This window comes from Salvelinus alpinus, chromosome 2, assembly GCF_045679555.1.
Source record: "Salvelinus alpinus chromosome 2, SLU_Salpinus.1, whole genome shotgun sequence".
In the NCBI taxonomy this organism is placed as follows: Eukaryota; Metazoa; Chordata; class Actinopteri; order Salmoniformes; family Salmonidae; genus Salvelinus; species Salvelinus alpinus.
In genome coordinates this window covers 22,429,749-22,449,347 of record NC_092087.1, presented here as the reverse complement: position 1 = coordinate 22,449,347, position 19,599 = coordinate 22,429,749, and the positions used below count along the sequence as shown (strand labels likewise).

General features: G+C 41.8%; 1 protein-coding gene across 1 annotated transcript; it reads right to left on the bottom strand.

Moving 5' to 3' along the window:
* Positions 1 to 100: 100 nt before the first annotated feature.
* gata1a (GATA binding protein 1a) lies at positions 101 to 16,236 on the bottom strand. The gene is made up of 6 exons (XM_071370779.1): positions 16,063 to 16,236; positions 14,278 to 14,514; positions 13,628 to 14,128; positions 1,231 to 1,376; positions 947 to 1,072; positions 101 to 685 (listed from the first exon to the last, which is right to left on the bottom strand). The coding sequence occupies exons 2-6, from the start codon at positions 14,489 to 14,491 to the stop codon at positions 398 to 400; spliced, it is 1,275 nt and encodes a 424-aa protein (XP_071226880.1). The 5' UTR covers positions 14,492 to 14,514; positions 16,063 to 16,236; the 3' UTR covers positions 101 to 397.
* Between the last annotated feature and the right edge of the window lie 3,363 nt (positions 16,237 to 19,599).

The window sequence follows — 19,599 nt, the reverse complement described above, 5'->3', positions numbered from 1 at the left end:
CATTTGAAAAGGGATATGGCAACTGTAGTTGGTGCGTATTTACAAAATACAGCTACAAGCTCATACCAGTGTTAGCCGTATCAATGATCACAGTGGGACGTATAAACTTTACTTTTATTATTTTACTTTTCATAAACATAGAATATGCCTTTTAACAAAATACAGTCAAATTATTCTGTAAAAGTTTTTATTTTTTGATCTTGAAAAAATTAGCCACCATATTATGTCCAGTGTTTAGACAAGATCAACTTCACACGCAAAATTGGTAAGCAAGTATAAATGCATTTATGTACAGGGCATCCATTGTTACAAAGAAGCTTTTCCTCAGTAGGCTACTTTGTGTCTGTATGCTCTGTATGTTGCTGCCTTTATGGGTCTGCATATGCCCAGGTCTGTTTCACACCAGAGTGGGCACCATGGCAGTGTTTGGGTGTTGGGTGTAGGACAGGTTGGCAGACGGGTGCAGGCCGGAAGGTGGGGGGAGGAAGTGAGGGGTGTGGCTGTAGGAGAGCAGTGACCCTGGGCCCAGGGAGTAAGGGCCCCCGTGGTAATCGAGGGTGGGACCCTGTGATAGGTCAGGGTATTGCTCCAACATGGCACTCATCTTGCCCTTCTTGTTCTTGTTGGACACTTTACGGTTTCGTGTTTGGATACCGTCTTTCTTCATAGTAAGGGGTCTGTTGACCTGTGAAAAGAGAAGTGTGCCTTTACTTCATATACATAAGTTAGTACATTCTCTTTCTCCGTTATTACCCTGATACTACTATACTACATGAGGTAGATCTAAAACAAACCGCTCTTGCGGTTCAATGACTAGGGTTCAGTAGCTTGGAGTTGTGTGGGGTTTTGTCTTTTTAACCAGTGAAGGGGTGCTAGCTAGAAGCTGGTAATAGTAGCTCTCTAGCAGTCAGTATACTGTATCAGTGTATCTTGTTCATTGACTCACGTTGTGCAGCTTGAAGTAGAGTCCACAGGCATTGCACACAGGCTCACCGCTGGCATTCCGTCTCCACAATGTGGTGGTGCTGGTGTTACAGTTGGCACATTGTGTCCCAGCCCGCTTACTGACAATCTGAAACAGAGAGAGAGGAATGTACGTCAATTCTGTGGATGAAAGGTGAGTTCCAATGTTCATTTGGATTCTTTGAGTTTTTCAATCAATAGGTTGGCATGTCAACACAATAGAATTTACAACTGATTAGCTTATCCAATCCTTGTGCCATATCATACCAGTCTTTTCTTTGGCCGGATCAGGGGACGGTTTTGGCCATTCATCTTGTGATAAAGCCCACAGGCGTTACACAGGTAGTGTCCTGTCCCATCTCGACGCCATAGAGGGGTGTTAGTGGCTCCACAGTTGACGCACTCCCTGGCGTCTGCCACAAATCACAAACACACTACATCAGTCTCCTACTGGTCATTTGTTCCCAAAGAATCATCTGAAATCCCAAAGGATGTTCAGAGGAAAGCATGGGTGGATTGGCCATCTGGCAATTCTGGCAAATACCTATTGGGCTGGATCATTTTTTAGTTGGGTGGGCTGGTTGAAATTAATACACACACATACGAAAAAAATCTAACTATATAAAAATAAAACAATGAAAAAACTTAAGATGGCTGGCGGACCATGGGCATGTTGCGCAATTTCTGTTATACTAATATAAACTGGACAAAAATATAAACGCAACATGTAAAGTGTTGGTCCCATGTTTCATGAGCTGAAATATAAGATCCCCAGAAATGTTCCATATGCACAAAAAGCTTATTTCTTTCAAAGTTGGTGCACATATTTGTTCACATCCCTGTTAGAGAGCATTTCTACTTTGCCAAGATAATCCATCCACCTGACAGGTGTGGCATATCAAGAAGCTGATTAATTATTATAGATCAAATCCCATTAGCGGGATCGATTTGACAACATCCGGTGAAATTGCAGAGCGCCAAATTCAAATTAAATTATTAGAAATATTAAACTTTCATACAATCACAAGTGAAATACACCAAATTAAAGCTGAACTTCTTGTTCATCCAGCCACCGTGTCAGGTTTCAAAAAGGCTTTACGGCGAAAGCAAACCATGCTATTATCTGAGGACAGCACCCCGCATACAAACACATGCCAATCATATTTCAACCGTCCAGGCGTGACACAAAACTCAGAAATAACGATATAATTCATGCCTTACCTTTGAAGATCTTCTTCTGTTGGCATTCCAATATGTCCCATAAACATCACAAACGGTCCTTTTGTTCGATAAATTACGTAGTTATATCTCCAAAATGCCCATTTATTTGGCGAGTTTGATTCAGAAAAACACCGGTTCCAACTCGCCCGACATGAATACACATTATCTAATGTTACCTGTAAACTTTGTCGAAACATTTCAAACAACTTTCCTAATCTAACTTTAGGTATTTTAAAACGTAAATAATCGATAAAATTTAAGACGCTATAAACTGTGTTTAATAGAGGATAAAATGAAAGTGGAGCGAGCTTCAGGTCACACGCCCCAAACAAAAGAGTACACTTGGCTATACACCCAGAATGGAAAGGGCTACTTCTTCACTACTCAAAGGAAAAACATCAACCAATTTCTAAAGACTGTTGACATCTGGTGGAAGCCATAGGAACTGCAAGCATATTTCTATTAAAACGGGCTTGCCATAGGAAACCAATAGAAAACAGATTAGCTTTAAAAAAAAAATCCCTGGATGGATTGTGCTCGGGGTTTCGCCTGCCAAATCAGTTCTGTTATACTCACAGACACTATTCAAACAGTTTTAGAAACGGAGTGTTTTCAGAGTGTTTTCTATCCAAATCGACTAATAATATGCATAGCTTCTAGGCCTGAGTAGCAGGCAGTTTACTTTGGGCACGCTTTTCATCCGGACGTGAAAATACCGCCCCCTAGCCCAGAGAGGTTAAGAAAATATTGTATTTTTACTCCATACATTTTCCTTGACACCCAAAAGTACTCGTTACATTTTGAAATGGCTAGGAAAATAGTCAAATTCACGCACTTATCAACCGAACATCCCTGGTCATCCCTACTGCCTCTGATCTGGTGGACTAACTAAACACACATGCTTCGTTTGTAAAATATGTCTGAATGTTGGAGTGAGACCGTGGCTTTCCGTAAATTAAAAAACAAGAAAAAGGTGCCATCTGGTTTGCTTAATGTAAGGAATTTGAAATGATTTATATATATTTTTTTTGATACTTAAGTATTTTTTAAACCAAATACTTTTATACTTTCACTCAAGTAGAATTTTACTGGGTGATAATTACTTTTACTTGAGTAATTTTCTATTAAGGTATCTTTACGTATGATAGTTGGGTACTTTTTCCACCACTGGAAATGTTATACGATCAGAACACATTTTTCTCTCAAGCGCATGTGGGGGAGAGGAGAGTGGCTCACTCATCACAGCAGCAGGCCTCAGCGAGTGCACAGGCACAGGGGCAGGGAAGACAGTTTAAATACAGGAATCATGAGCATAATGCACTTTACTGTTTGACTAAATCATGGTTTTAGCCTTCCAAAAAACTGGAAGTTTTGATTGAGGTGACAATGTAGAATGTTTTTTATTTTCTTATTTTTTTTATTTCAGCTTTATTTAACCAGGTAAGCCAGTTGAGAACAAGCTTCATTTACAACTGTGACCTTGCCAAGATAAAGCAAAGCAGTGCGACTAAAACGACAGCACAGAGTTACACATGGGATAAACATACGTACAGTCAATAACACAATAGAAAAATCAACGTACAGTGTGTGCAAATGTAGTAAGAGTGATAGATGTGCAGATGATGATGTGCAAGTAGAGATACTGGGGTACAAAAGAGCAACAAATAAAAAAAATAACATTATGGGGATGAGCTAGTTGGGTGTGCTATTTACTGATGGGCTGTGTACAGGTACAGTGATCGGTAAGCTGCTCTGACAGCTGATGCTTAAAGTTAGAGAGGGAGATATAAGTCTCCAGTTTCAGTGATTTTTGCAATTCATAACAGTCATTGGCAGCAGAGAACTGGAAGGAAAGGAGGCCAAAGGACGTGTTGGCTTTGGGGATGACCAGTGAAATATACCTGCTGGAGCACATGCTACAGGTGGGTGTTGCTATGGTGACCAGTGAGCTGAGATAAGGCGGGGCTTTACCTAGCAAAGACTTATAGATGACCTGGAGCCAGCGGGTTTGGCGCCGAATACGAAGCGAGGGCCAGCCAACGAGAGCATACAGGTTGCAGTGGTGGGTAGTATATGGGGCTTTGGTGACAAAACGGCTGGCACTGTGATAGACTACATCCAATTTGCTGAGTAGAGTGTTGGAGGCTATTTTGTAAATGATCGCCGAAGTTGAGGATCGGTAGGATAGTTAGATTTACGAGGGTATGTTTGGCAGCATGAGTGAAGGAGGCTTTGTTGTGAAATAGGAAACCGATTCTAGATTTAATTTTGGATTGGAGATGCTTAATGTGAGTCTGGAAGGAGAGTTTACAGTCTAACCAGACACCTAGGTATTTGCAGTTGTCCACATATTCTAAGTCAGAACCGTCCAGAGTAGTGATGCTAGTCGGGCGGGCGGTTGTGGGCAGCAATCGGTTGAAGAGCATGCATTTAGTTTTACTGGCATTTAAAAGCAGTTGGAAGCCACGGAAAGAGTGTTGTATGGCATTGAAGCTCGTTTGGAGGTTTGTTAACACAGTGTCCAAAGAAGGGCCAGATGTATAGAGAATGGTGTCATCTGCTTAGAGGTGGATCAGAGAATCCCCAGCAGCAAGAGCGACATCATTGATATACAGTGGGGCAAAAAAGTATTTAGTCAGCCACCAATTGTGCAAGTTCTCCCACTTAAAAAGATGAGAGAGGCCTGTAATTTTTATCATAGGTACACTTCAACTATGACAGACCAAATGAGAAAAGAAAATCCAGAAAATCACATTGTAGGATTTTTTATGAATTTATTTGCAAATTATGGTGGAAAATAAGTATTTGGTCACCTACAAACAAGCAAGATTTCTGGCTCTCACAGACATGTAACTTCTTCTTTAAGAGGCTCCTCTGTCCTCCACTCGTTACCTGTATTAATGGCACCTGTTTGAACTTGTTATCAGTATAAAAGACACCTGTCCACAACCTCAAACAGTCACACTCCAAACTCCACTATGGCCAAGACCAAAGAGCTGTCAAAGGACACCAGAAACAAAATTGTAGACCTGCACCAGGCTGGGAAGACTGAATCTGCAATAGGTAAGCAGCTTGGTTTGAAGAAATCAACTGTGGGAGCAATTATTAGGAAATGGAAGACATACAAGACCACTGATAATCTCCCTCGATCTGGGGCTCCACGCAAGATCTCACCCCGTGGGGTCAAAATGATCACAAGAACGGTGAGCAAAAATCCCAGAACCACACGGGGGGACCTAGTGAATGACCTGCAGAGAGCTGGGACCAAAGTAACAAAGCCTACCATCAGTAACACACTACGCCGCCAGGGACTCAAATCCTGCAGTGCCAGACGTGTCCCCCTGCTTAAGCCAGTACATGTCCAGGCCCGTCTGAAGTTTGCTAGAGAGCATTTGGATGATCCAGAAGAAGATTGGGAGAATGTCATATGGTCAGATGAAACCGAAATAGAACTTTTTGGTAAAAACTCAACTCGTCGTGTTTGGAGGACAAAGAATGCTGAGTTGCATCCAAAGAACACCATACCTACTGTGAAGCATGGGGGTGGAAACATCATGCTTTGGGGCTGTTTTTCTGCAAAGGGACCAGGACGACTGATCCGTGTAAAGGAAAGAATGAATGGGGCCATGTATCGTGAGATTTTGAGTGAAAACCTCCTTCCATCAGCAAGGGCATTGAAGATGAAACGTGGCTGGGTCTTTCAGCATGACAATGATCCCAAACACACCGCCCGGGCAACGAAGGAGTGGCTTCGTAAGAAGCATTTCAAGGTCCTGGAGTGGCCTAGCCAGTCTCCAGATCTCAACCCCATAGAAAATCTTTGGAGGGAGTTGAAAGTCCGTGTTGCCCAGCAACAGCCCCAAAACATCACTGCTCTAGAGGAGATCTGCATGGAGGAATGGGCCAAAATACCAGCAACAGTGTGTGAAAACCTTGTGAAGACTTACAGAAAACGTTTGACCTCTGTCATTGCCAACAAAGGGTATATAACAAAGTATTGAGATAAACTTTTGTTATTGACCAAATACTTATTTTCCACCATAATTTGCAAATAAATTCATTAAAAATCCTACAATGTGATTTTCTGGATTTTTTTTTCTCATTTTGTCTGTCATAGTTGAAGTGTACCTATGATGAAAATTACAGGCCTCTCTCATCTTTTTAAGTGGGAGAACTTGCACAATTGGTGGCTGACTAAATACTTTTTTGCCCCACTGTATACAGATAAAAAGAGTTGGCCTGAGGATTGAACCTTGTGGCACCCCATAGAGACTGCCAGAGGTCTATTTGAGAAGTAGTTGGTGAACCAGGCGAGGCAGTCATTTGAGAAACCAAGGCTATTGAGTCTGCCGATAAGAATGTAGTGATTGACAGAGTCGAAAGCCTTGGCCAGGTCGATGAAGACGGCTGCACAGTACAGTACTGTCTTTTATCGACAGCGTTTATGATATCGTTTAGGACCTTGAGCGTGGCTGAGGTGGACCCATGACCAGCTCAGAAACCAGATTGCATAGTGGAGAAGGTACGGGGGGTTTCGAAATGGTCCGTGATGTGTTTGAAATGATCGATTATCGTAGATTTATCGGTGGTGACAGTGTTTCCTATCATCAGTGCAGTGGGCAGCTGGGAGGAGGTGCTCTTCTTCTCCATGGACTTTACAGTGTCCCAAAACTTTTTGGAATTATTGCTACAGGATGCAAAGCTAGTCTTAGCTTTCCTAACTGACTGTGTATATTGGTTCCTGGCGTCACCTGAAAAGTTGGATATCGCGGGGGATATTCGATGCTAATGCAGAACGCCACAGGATGTTTTTGTGCTGGTCAAGGGCAGTCAAGTCTGGGGTGAACCAAGGGCTATATCTGTTCTTAGTTCTACATTTTTTGAATGGGGCATGCTTATTTAAGATGGTGAGGAAAGCACTTTTAAAGAACAACCAGGCATCCTCTACTGATGGGATGAGGTCAATATCCTTCCAGGATACCCGGGCCAGGTCGATTAAAAAGGCCTGCTCACTGAAATGTTTTAGGAAGCATTTGACAGTGATGAGGGGTGGTCGTTTGACCGCGGACCCACTACGGACGCAGGCAATGATCGCTAAGATCCTGGTTGAAGACAGCAGAGGTGAATTTAGAGGGCAAGTTGGTCAGGATGATATCTGTGAGGGTGCCCATGGTTATGGATTTAGGGTTGTTTGATCATTTGTGTGAGATTGAGGGCATCTAGTTTAGATTGTAGGACGGCCAGGGTGTTAAGCATATCCCAGTTTAGGTCAACCAACAGTACGAACTCTGAAGATAGATGGGGGGCAATCAATTCACATATGGTGTACAAGGCACAGCTGGGGGCTGAGGGGGGTCTATAACAAGCGGCAACGGTGAGAGATTTATTTCTGGAAAGGTGGATTTTTAAAAGTAGAACCTCAAATTGGAAAGGTGGATTTAAAAAGTAGAACCTTGAATTGTTTGGGCACAGACCTGGATAGTATGACAGAACTCTGCAAGCTATCTCTGCAGTAGATTGAAACTTCGCCCCCTTTGGCAGTTTTATCTTGTCAGATAATGTTGTAGTTGGGGATGGAAATTTCAGAATTTTTGGTGGCCTTCAGACACGGTTCAGACACGGCTAGGACATCTGGGTTGGCTGAGTGTGCTAAAGCAGTGAATTAAACAAATTTAGGGAGGAGGCTTCTGATGTTAACATGCATGAAACCAAGTCTTTTACGGTTACAGAAGTCAACAAATGAGAGTGCCTGGGAAATAGATGTGTTGCTGGGGGCTACAGGGCCTGAGTTAACCTCTACATCACCAGAGGAACAGAGGAGGAGTAGGATAAGGGTATGGCTAAAGGCTATAAGAACTGGTAGTCTAGTGCGTTGGGAACAGAGAATTAAAGGAGCAGATTTCTGAGCGTGGTAGAATAGATTCAGGGCATATTGTACAGACAAGGGTATGGTAGGATGTGAATACAGTGGAGGTAAACCTAAGCACTGAGTGACGATGAGAGAGGTTGTGTCTCTGGAGGCACAAGTTAAGCCAGGTGAGGTCTCAGAATGTGTGGGGGGTGGGACAAAAGAGCTATCTAAGATATGTTGGGCGGGGCTGGGGGATCTACAGTGAAATAAAACAATAATAACTAACCGAAACAGCAGTAGACAAGGCATACTGACATTACGGACAGGCATGTGTAGCCGAGTGATCATAAACGCAACATGGAACAGTTTCAACAATTTTACTGAGTTACAGTTCATATAAGGAAATCAGTCAATTGAAATAAATTCATTAGGCCCTAATTTATGGATTTCACTTGACTGGGCAGGGGCGCAGCCATGGCTAGCCATGGGAGGGCATAGGCCCATCCACTTGCGAGCCAGGCCCACCCACTAGGGAGCCAGGCCCAGCCAATCAGAACGAGTTTTTCCTTACAAAAGGGCTTCATTTTAGACAGAAATACTCCTCAGGCCTCCTGAGTGGCGCAGGGGTCTAAGGCACTGCATCGCAGTGCTAGCTGTGCCACTAAAGATTATTGGTTTGAGTCCAGGCTCTATCGCGACCGGCACATTGGTGCGGCTGGCTTCCAGATTAAGTGGGCATTGTGTCAAGAAGCAGTGCGGCTTGGTTGGGTTGTGTTTCGGCGGATGCATGGCTCTTGATCTTCGCCTCTCCATACGGGAGTTGCAGCGATGAGACAAGACTGTAGCTACTAATTGGATACCATGAAATTGGGGAGAAAAAGGGGGTAAACATTTTTACAAATTTAAATAAAAAATAAATACTCCTCAGTTTCAACAGCTGTCCGGGTGGCTGGTCTTAGACTATCCTGTAGGTGAAGAAGCCGGATGTGGAGGTCCTGGGCTGGCGTGGTTACACATGGTCTCGGTTGTGAGGCCGGTTGGACGTGCTGCCAAATTCTCTAAAGCGACGTTGGAGGCGGTTTATGGTAGAAAAATGTATATTCAACTATCTGGCACCAGCTCTGGGGGACATTCCTGCAGTCAGCATGCCAATCGCATGCTCCCTAAAACCTTGAGACATCTGTGGCGTTGTGTTGTGTGACAAAATTGCATATTTTAGAGTGGCCTTTTATTGTACCCAGCACAAGGTGCACCTGTGTAATGATCATGCTGTTTAATAAAGAATGTAGTGAAGTAAAAGTAAAAGTAGCCAAAATATAAATAGTAAAGTACTTAAGTAGTACTTTAAAGTATTTTTTATTTAAGTACTTTACGCCACTGAACATTTCAAAATGCAATTGTGGTTAAAACACAGCTTTGGAAGCTTTGTTCCCTTGTCACTGTCAAAGAGAGGAGGGTCTCAGCTTTCTGTAGTTATAATTGTTATTTCTCAACTCTGAATATTCAGCTCAATAGCTACGATTTGGTATGGCTTTGAGGTATTGAGTAGAACTTGAGCGAAATGCACTTGTTGTTGAGGGCATAGGCCTATAAGTCTCATTGTTAATACTGTCGGGCTGTTAAGGTGACCATATTACCACCACACAATCAAATTCACAATAAAATTCCACATGACCATTTAGTCATGGTAACTTGGCTTCTCCAAGCTCTGATGCTGCTGATGGTCATTAGTAGCCTACCAAACTTGACAACTGTCAAGTACTCAGGACTCTATCGTCCCTCTAGTCACTCTGACATCAATGCAAATGTTTACGAAAATAAAATCAAACACTTCATGAGAGCCCATGAGCTCATGTTGCGCAATATTTCTATAGGCTGATGCATTTGCTTAGAAAACAGAGTTTTGATGGCCTCTATTAAAAAGAGGATCCCAACAGCTTTCTAAAGGCTAGGCCTACTTTATTTATTTATCAACTTTCCTAATATTAAGCACAATGCTTCACTTTACAATAGGAGTATAGCCTACCAGGCTGGCATGAAAATGAACAAAGGGAAAAGCGTCCTCCATTCTCTATTTAGGTGCATAGATGACATGTCTTTTTTCCCCTCATGCTCTGTCCGAGACAGACATGTTAATGGTCCATTCTAAATCCAACCTAATTTCACACATATTTTGCGACTTTCTCAAATCATAGTCGCACACCTCATTCAGCCTAGCCCATAGGCCTATATGTTTTGATAATGTTTGTATCACAACTAAAGTGGCCAAATAACTTCTTAAAATTAAGCACATTATTCTGCTTTACAACGGGTGTAGAGCCTAACAGAAATACATAGGCAGCACGAGTTTCAAATTCGGGGAAAATCATTTTCACCATAAAAATGCACCTTTATAATAGAGCATTACATGCATAATCGCATTTGCGGTCATTTTTGAGAACAGTGTTTTCCGCTAATTGATTGCATTTTGGAAAAATCGCAATTATAGCCTACTGCCGTGTGCGCGTTGCTACACTTATAATATGAAGAAATAGTCTAATAGTTTATCAACATTTTAAGCAAAATGTTCTGATCTGTTGCATCACCCTCATTTCTTTTAAAAAGTTTTTTGATGCGAGTGGTTGTATTAATTTGGGATCTATCGCATCCCACAACTGTCCCAGAGTATGTTTGGAATATTTATTTATTGCACAGAAGAACAAGTTGTCCAATAGAATAGGTCAACTTCTGTACGATGGGGGATAGTAGATTGACATAGGCTAATGCTTTTGCCTCCTCATCTTATTGGCTGACGAAAAGTAGGCTAAATTTGGACAGTTCTTCTAACATCTTCAATATGCGCCTCGGAATTTGATAAGAGTGACACGTGCAATTGCATCCCCGATGTGCCTGTCTTCACTTGTAGCCTACTGCTTAGCTGTGACAAGGACCTGATCACGTGACGGGCATTAGCTAATAAGAATTAAGATATCTGAGAAAGCCATGTGAGTGAGAGTGCTTTGGAGCACAGCAGCCGGGAGAAGGGAATTATAATTACACTGAACAAAAATATAAACGCAACAAGCGACTATTTAAAAGATTTTACTGAGTTACAGTTCATATAAGGAAATCAGTCAATATAAATACATTCATTAGGCCCTAGTCTATGGATTTCACATGACTGGAAATACAAATATCCATCTGCTGGTCACAGATGCCTTAAAAAATGGTAGGGTCGTGGATCAGAAAACCAGTCAGTATCTGGTGTGACCACCATTTGCCTCCTTCGCAAAAAGTTGATCAGGCTGTTGATTGTGGCCTGTGGAATGTTGTCCCAGTTCCTCTTCAATGGCTGTGCGAAGTTGCTGGATATTGGTGGGAACTGGATCACACTGTCATACACGTCGATCCAGAGCATCCCAAACATGCTCAATGGGTGACATGTCTGGTGCGTGTGCAGACCATGGAAGAACTGGGAAATTATCAGCTTACAGGAATTGTGTACAGATCCTTGTAACATGGGGCCGTCCATTATTATGCTAAAACATGAGGCGATGGCACCGGATGAATGGCACGACAATTGGCCTCATGATCTCGCCATGGTATCTCTGTGCATTCAAATTGCCATTGATAAAATGCAATTGTGTTCATTGTTCGTAGCTTATTCCGGCCCATACCATAACCCCACCGCCACCATGGGGCACTCTGTTCACAACATTGACATCAGCAAACCGCTGTTCCACACAACGTCTGCCATCTGCCCAATACAGTTGAAACTGGGATTCATCCATGAAGAACACACTTCTCCAGTGTGCCCATGGCCATCGAAGGTGAGCATTTGTCCACTAAAGTCAGTTACAACGCCAAACTGCAGTCGTGTCAAGACCCTGGTGAAGACGACAAGCATGAAGATGAGATGGTTTCTGACAAGTTTGTGCAGAAATTCTTCACTTATGCAAACCCACAGTTTAGTCAGATGTCCTGGTGGCTGGTCTCAGATGATCCTGTAGGTGAAGAATCCGAATGTGGAGGTCCTGGGCTGGCGTGGTTACACGTGGCTCTGCGGTTGTGAGGCCGGTTGGACGTACTGTCAAATGTTCTAAAACAATGTTAGAGGCGGCTTATGGTAGAGAAATTAACTGGAAACAGCTCATGTGCACATTCCTGCAGTCAGTATGCCAATTTCACGCTCTCTCAAAACTTGAGACATCTGTGGCATTGTGTTGTGTAACAAAACTGCACATTTTCACGTTTGCTTTTATTGTCCCCAGCACAAGGTGCACCCATGTAATGATCATACTGTTTAATCAGCTTCTTGATATGCCACACCCGTTAAGTGAATGGATTATCTTGGTAAAGGAGAAATGCCCACTAACAGGGATGAAAACAAATTTGTGTACAAAATATGAGAGATATAAGCTTTTTGTGCATATGGAACATTTCTGGGATGTTTTATTTCAACTCATGAAACATGGAACCAACACCTTACATGTTGCGTTTCTACTTTTGTTGAGTGTACTATATTCAGCCCAATGGCACAACGGCCACTTTGGCCGCAAAAGGCATGGATTGTTTAGGGGCATTACGGCCACACAAGGGGGATGCCACGGGAAATTCGAGGCCTGGTGAGAATACTATCAAGTGCTTGTCAAATTGTAATTGAGTGACTGATGAAGTATGTGCAGCCTGCAAAAAAAACAAAGAAAAGCTCATGCCTTTCATGCAACCTTTTTCAAATCATCATTAGAGTCGCATCATGCAGCCTTAGAATGTATTAAAAATCAAAACATATAGCCAATGGTGGAAAAAGTACCCACTTGTCATACTTGAGTAAAAGTAAAGATACATTAAAGGAAAATGACTCAAGTAAAAGTGAAAGCCACCCAGTAAAATACTACTTCAGTAAAAGTCTAAAAGTATTTGAATTTAAATATACTTAAGTATCAAAAGTAAAAGTATAAATCATTTTAAATTCCTTATATTAAGCAACCCAGATGGCATGATTTTCTTGTTTTTTTTTATTTACCCATATCAGGGCCTAACATAAAGACAACTCAGAGAATGCTATTCTGTTTTTCTGAAATAGACTACATTTTCTTCATATCATGTTTCTTTAAACCTGTCTAAAATAAATAATGGATTCAATGTGATGGTGTAGGCTATATTAAATTGATTTACTAGACTTTTTAAAATGTAGATGTTCCAAATGTCTGCATCAGTGAATTGTAGGCTGTACATGGAAGCCAGGAAATGCTAAACGTGTTTATGTTAATTAACTGTCAATTACCATGAGACTGGCAGTTATTTTCTTGACAGTCACCAGCTGACAAAATGTAATGACCGCCACAGCCCTACTGTAGGTGGTAGCCTACAACTGCAATGATTTTTAAGACATTACATTTACTGTTGGATGAATACATGGCTACTAGCAGTGGGTATTATATTTAGAGTTAGCGATCTAGTTAATGTGTTTTGAGTTTCCACTTCCTCAGGTATTGAACCCCAAATAATTAGCCTACGATATTAGTTAGTGCACATAAATATGTATGTAATTAAGTAATCTCTACTGAACCCCCCAAAAATCAGGCTATTCTGGAGTCCTATTTTGCTCACCTGGTGGGGACAGCCTCATCTTATTACGTAGTTTGGGGGAGTAGGAGGAGGGGTTAATCCATGCCCCTGGAGAGTAGAGGCCTGCTGTGCTGTAGTCCTGTGGAGAGGTTATGTACGAGCTGTAGGGGCCCAGCATCTGCGAGTGGGAGTGGGGAGATGGTGTGTAAACACCCCCAGCAGCTGAAGTCAGATTCAGAAAACTGCTTCCACCACCTCCCCCTAAAGGACTCAAGCGCTCGGCCTTCAAGGCCTCCTGAAGCCTGGGACTTTCCTTGCCATCCCTGCCTGGAGAGGAGTACCCATTTCTGCAGGAAAACGAGGATGTGGCACTGGAGGCATAAAGGGAGGTTGGGGTGTGTGGGTGCAGTGGAGTCTTGGTGAAAGGGTTGCTGGTCCAAGTAGAGGTTGATGGGTTGTAAGGAGAGCTCAGAGAGTGGCTTCCAGGCCCTTCTAGCCATTGGAGGTTGCTTGGGAGAGAGGGCGAGGAGTACACTTGGCGGACTGTACGAGAGAGATACAATAGACGGGCATAGTTGTCAGGGGAGTCCCTCATTACACATTTTTCAAATACTTTTATATTCAATGTTAATTTAAACTCTGAAAGGTCAACATAAACGTTTTAAAGTTATGTTAGGTTCCACACTGCTGACCTGAGCTGTGTCTGTAGGCTGATGGAGCCCTGCTGTGGCTGGGGTTGGAGAAGTAGGAGGGCAGGCTGGTGAAATCAGTCTCATGGTTGGAGAAGAAGGGCTCTCCCTCCTCTCCTGGAGGTAGTAAGCCAGGCTCTGAGGAGAAGCTGGCCAGGGGATCAGAGCTGAGCAGAGCCGGAGACACCCAGTGAGACTGTTCAGTAGAATCCTCCATGTTTACAGAGATAACCACTGACTCTGAAACAACAGAAAGGATTTGGAGAAATCTGCCATTCTTAGGGAGTCCCAGGGAATAGATCTAGTTGGGACCTGATTTGACCTATAGAAACAACCAGACAGGACCAGCATCTCAGTAGGCCGATGTGATTTACATTCAATAATGTTGTTTGTGTGGATGCCATTTTAAAGAAACCCATGTAACTTCAAGACATGATGGTCCCTCGACAGCAGCAGTTCTTTTCTAACTTCCCTTTCAAGAATCCTCATTTGCCTGTGGCTGAAAGTAGACCCTAATAATTAATAAACCTATCTGTAATTACAAACAGTGAACAAACGTTTGCTGACTACAACAAATGACCTTTATAGGAATTCATATTATGTGTTTTATAAAAACAGAATATGAGAGAAACATCCCTGGGCTAAAACATTGAGTTCTTCTAAGGAAAAAACTAATAAAAATTGTAATAATGAAATTGAAAACAGTTCATTCAATGGAAATAATCTGTTTATAGATGTTCAGCACTTACATGGTGCTGGTGCTTTGATAATTTGATATAGTTCAGTGACAATTTTGCATAATATAAAGTGAGTTTATCACATTCAATGGAATTGATGGTATAATTAATCTCTGCAAACAACGGAAGTATGGTCTGCTCTGTAACAGACAGTGCAGGGTGTACAGTAGTTAGTAGTAGACACAATGTTGCACCATATCTTTATTCACTTGTGATAAGGGAAAAGAGGAGCCTAATAGGGTCTGATGGAGTCTGAGAAAATCAGATAGAGTACATTATTGTCCTACTTAATATACCTAGCACCAGTGATATGACGGAATCAACTAATCCCATCTGATTAGTATAAATCTATTGCAACACAATTACTGCTGACTAACAGCCAGTGGACCATAGAAAACCACTGTTATGGAACTTCTCTTAATAAAAAAATTGTGCATAATATATCAATGCTATCACTGCAATAACAACAACAAAACAATTTGCCCAAATAATCACAATAGGAAAATAGTGAAATGACACTGTAAATTTCCAATGGTATAGGAGAGTTTTACTCTCATTGTATACCATCCGTTATGGCAAAAATACATAGATGTCAAAATTGTAAAGTGAAATAGTTACAATTCAAATGTTAATGAAAATGCTTTATGTTAAATTAAGATTCAACTCAAATTATTAATCCAACTAGATGGAGAGAAGTAACATACTAGAAATAAAGACATGATGAGCAATTAAGACCCATGTTGATAAGTGTACACTTGTCTGGATATAAATAATTCAACAATGCCCTCCTTTACTGTAACTGTAGTGTTACAGTTGTAGCTAGGGTTACCAAAATGTAACATGATGAAAAAGTTTAAGAACTTTATCTAAAGAAGCCATTGCCACTTTTATCTCCCATAGTGTTGCAGCCAATCAATCAACGAATGATCTGGAGTAATGCAGAATGCTAACTTCCACAGGTTCCAGTTTCACACCATTACACTTCCACTGTCACTCACAGGCTGATAGTGTGTACAGTGGCACTGTAATGTGACAGAAAAGCTGTACCTACCTGAGGTCCCTGTGAGGAGTGGATGTCAAAGGTGAGTAAAGTACGGCCGCAGTAGAAGGATACCCAGCTAGGTGAGAGATTAAGAGATCATACAGCCTGAGGTTTGTATCTGTGTATGTGTGGGAAAATCTCCAGAAGACTAACTGAGTTCTAGAACCCCTCGAAAATGACTGAGATTAAGGTTAGAAAGGGAGCGATGGGAGGGGTTGGGGAGAACCTTTTTGAAAGACACACCTCCTTGTCCTGCTATACCAAGAGATCTAATTTGTCTGTTAGGGTAGACTCACTATAGTCAGTCCCAACTAGAAATTGTCAGCAAATGTATCAATACCCAGAAACTCCTTATTATGATCATTATTTACTTCTATGTTATTGATAGGAATGGTTAACATGAACATTTTTTAATATTTTCTATATGATTCCATTTATGTCATGGTATTGTTGTATAAAAAAGGGGAGTTGACGGGTATTAATGTGGCTTGTGTCAGTAATATCTGGACTAGCCAACTAAACTCAGCTCCACGATTTACAATAGATTTAAACTGCAACTAGTGTGGGGGGACTGGAGCTCCAACGTCACATAAAATTACGTTTTTATCAAAAACGACATATTTCAGCACCCCAACAATAGACTGTAAATGTGTGCTGTTCTTTGGGTGCTGAAATCTGTCATTTTTTTATAACATTTTCATTTTATGTTTGGTCGGAGCTCCAGTCCGCCCACACTAGTCGCCGCTCAACTCTATCTCAAATCGTGGGGTTGAGTTGCTGGCTACAGTTGAAGTCAGAAGTTTACATACACCTTAGCCAAAGACATCTAAACTCAGTTTTTCACAATTCCTGACATTTAATCCTAGTAAAAATTCCCTGTCTTGGGTCAGTTAGGATCACCACTTTATTTTAAGAATGTGAAATGTCAGAATAATAGTAGAGAGAATGATTTATTTGAACTTTTATTTCTTTCATCACATTCCCAGTGGGTCAGAAGTTTACATACACTCAATTAGTATTTGGTAGGATTGCCTTTAAATTGCTTCACTTGGGTCAAATGTTTCGGGTAGCCTTCCACAAGCTTCCCACAATAAGTTGGGTGAATTTTGGCCATTCCTCCTGACAGAGCTGGTGTAACTGAGTCAGGTTTGTAGGCCTCCTTGCTCGCACACACTTTTTCAGTTCTACCCGCAAATGTTCTACAGGAATTGAGGTCAGGGCTTTGTGATGGCCACTCCAATACCTTGACTTTGTTGTCCTTAGGCCATTTTGCCACAACTTTGGAAGTATGCTTGGGGTCATTGTCCATTTGGAAGACCCATTTCGGCCCTAGTCGGCTGGCCCTCGCTACATGTTCGTCGTCAGACCCACTGGCTCCAGGTCATCTACAAGGCTATGCTAGGTAAAGTGCCGCCTTATCTCAGTTCACTGGTCACGATGGCTACACCCACCCGCAGCACGCGCTCCAGCAGGTGTATCTCACTGATCATCCCTAAAGCTAAAACCTCATTTGGACGCCTTTCCTTCCAGTTCTCTGCTGCCTGCGACTGGAACGAATTGCAAAAATCTCTGAAGTTGGAGACTTTTATCTCCCTCAACAACTTTAAAAATCTGCTATCCGAGCAGCTAACCGATCGCTGCAGCTGTACATAGTCCATCTGTAAACTACCCACCCAATTTACCTACCTCACCCCCCATACTGCTTTTATTTATTTACTTTTCTGCTCTTTTGCACACCAGTATCTCTTCTTGCACATGATCATCTGATGATTTATCACTCCAGTGTTAATCTGCTAAATTGTAATTATTCGATTTATTGCCTACCTCATGCCTTTTGCACACATTGTATATAGATTCTCTTTTTTTCTACCATGTTATTGACTTGTTTATTGTTTACTCCATGTGTAACTCTGTGTTGTCTGTTCACACTGCTATGCTTTATCTTGGCCAGGTCGCAGTTGCAAATGAGAACTTGTTCTCAACTAGCCTACCTGGTTAAATAAAGGTGAAAAAAAAAAAAAAAAAAAAAAAAATTTCGACCAAGCTTTAACTTCCTGACTGATGTCTTGAGATGTTGCTTCAATATATCCACATAATTTCTCATCATGATGCCATCTATTTTGTGAAGTGCACCAGTCCCTCCTGCAGCAAAGCACCCCCACAACATGATGCTGCCACCCGTGCTTCACGGTTGGGATGGTGGTCTTCGGCTTGCAAGCGTCACCCTTTTCCCCCCAAACATAACGATGGTCATTATGGCCAAACAGTTCTATTTTTGTTTTATCAGACCAGAGGACATTTCTCCAAAAAGTACGATCTTTGTCCCCATGTGCAGTTGCAAACCGTAGTCTGGCTTTTTTTTTGCAGTTTTGGAGCAGTGGCTTCTCCTAGGCTGAGTGGCCTTTCAGGTTATGTCGATATAGGACTCGTTTTACTGTGGATATAGATACTTTTGTACCTGTTTCCTCCAGCATCTTCATATGGTCCTTTGCTGTTGTTCTGGGATTGATTTGCCTTTTTCGCACCAAAGTACGTTAATCTCTAGGAGACAGAACGCGTCTCCTTCCTGAGCAGTATGACGGCTGCGTGGTCCCATGGTGTTTATACTTGCGTACTATTGTTTGTACAGATGAACGTGGTACCTTCAGGTGTTTGGAAGTTGCTCCCAAGGATGAACCAGACTTGTGGAGGTCTACAGTTTTTTCTGAGGTCTTGGCTGATTTCTTTTGATTTTCCCATGATGTTAAGAAAAGAGGCACTGAGTTTGAAGGTAGGCCTTGAAATACATCCACAGGTACACCTCCAATTGACACAAATTATGTAAATTCCAAGCTGTTTAAAGGCACAGTCAACTTACTGTATGTAAACTTCTGACCCACTGGAATTTTGATACAGTGAATTATAAGTTAAATAATCTGTCTGTAAAAAAGTGTTGGAAAAATTACTTGTGTCATACACAAAGCTATAGTTTGTTAACAAGACATTTGTGGAGTGGTTGAAAAATGAGTTTTAATGACTCTAACCGAAGTGTATGTAAACTTCTGACTTCAACCATACGTCTCAACCAATGTCTTGGACTAATAAAATGTGTATGTCAGAATTTCACTGTCTCTGAATTTCACTGAATTTTGCGCACTGGAATTCTTCTCAGTATCTGCTCCTGAATTACAATCTTCATTGAGTTATGCAAGCAGCTTGCAGCAGGGACTATTTTTGTCTGTTGATGGATATGCATACAACGCTGATAAGACCCACATCGTAAAAAGGAGAGATGGGCATTTTAACAAAACAAATAAAAAATGCAAAGAATATATTTCTCTGTGGTTCTGCACAGCTTAGAGTGGAGGACAGTAATGCAAATTGGGAGAGGTGCTGCAATCATGGAGAGAGATATGGTCTGGACACAGGCAGGCTTCAGACAGGCCTCACTCTGTCACAATCATTTGGTAGTCAAAGCATCCTCGACTTTCCTCCTCCTTTGTTCATTTACAGTTTTCATGGAAATTAGGAGAGAGTTAGAGAGAAGTGAAACCTTTCATTGCACAA

Coding starts and splice junctions, on each gene's coding strand:
- gata1a (XM_071370779.1), bottom strand. CDS start 14,491: ATGGAGGATTCTACTGAACAGTCTCACTGGGTGTCTCCGGCTCTGCTC. Junction 14,129..14,277: donor AGCCTACAGACACAGCTCAG/GTCAGCAGTGTG, acceptor TCTCTCGTACAG/TCCGCCAAGTGTACTCCTCG. Junction 1,073..1,230: donor TCCGGCCAAAGAAAAGACTG/GTATGATATGGC, acceptor TCTCTGTTTCAG/ATTGTCAGTAAGCGGGCTGG.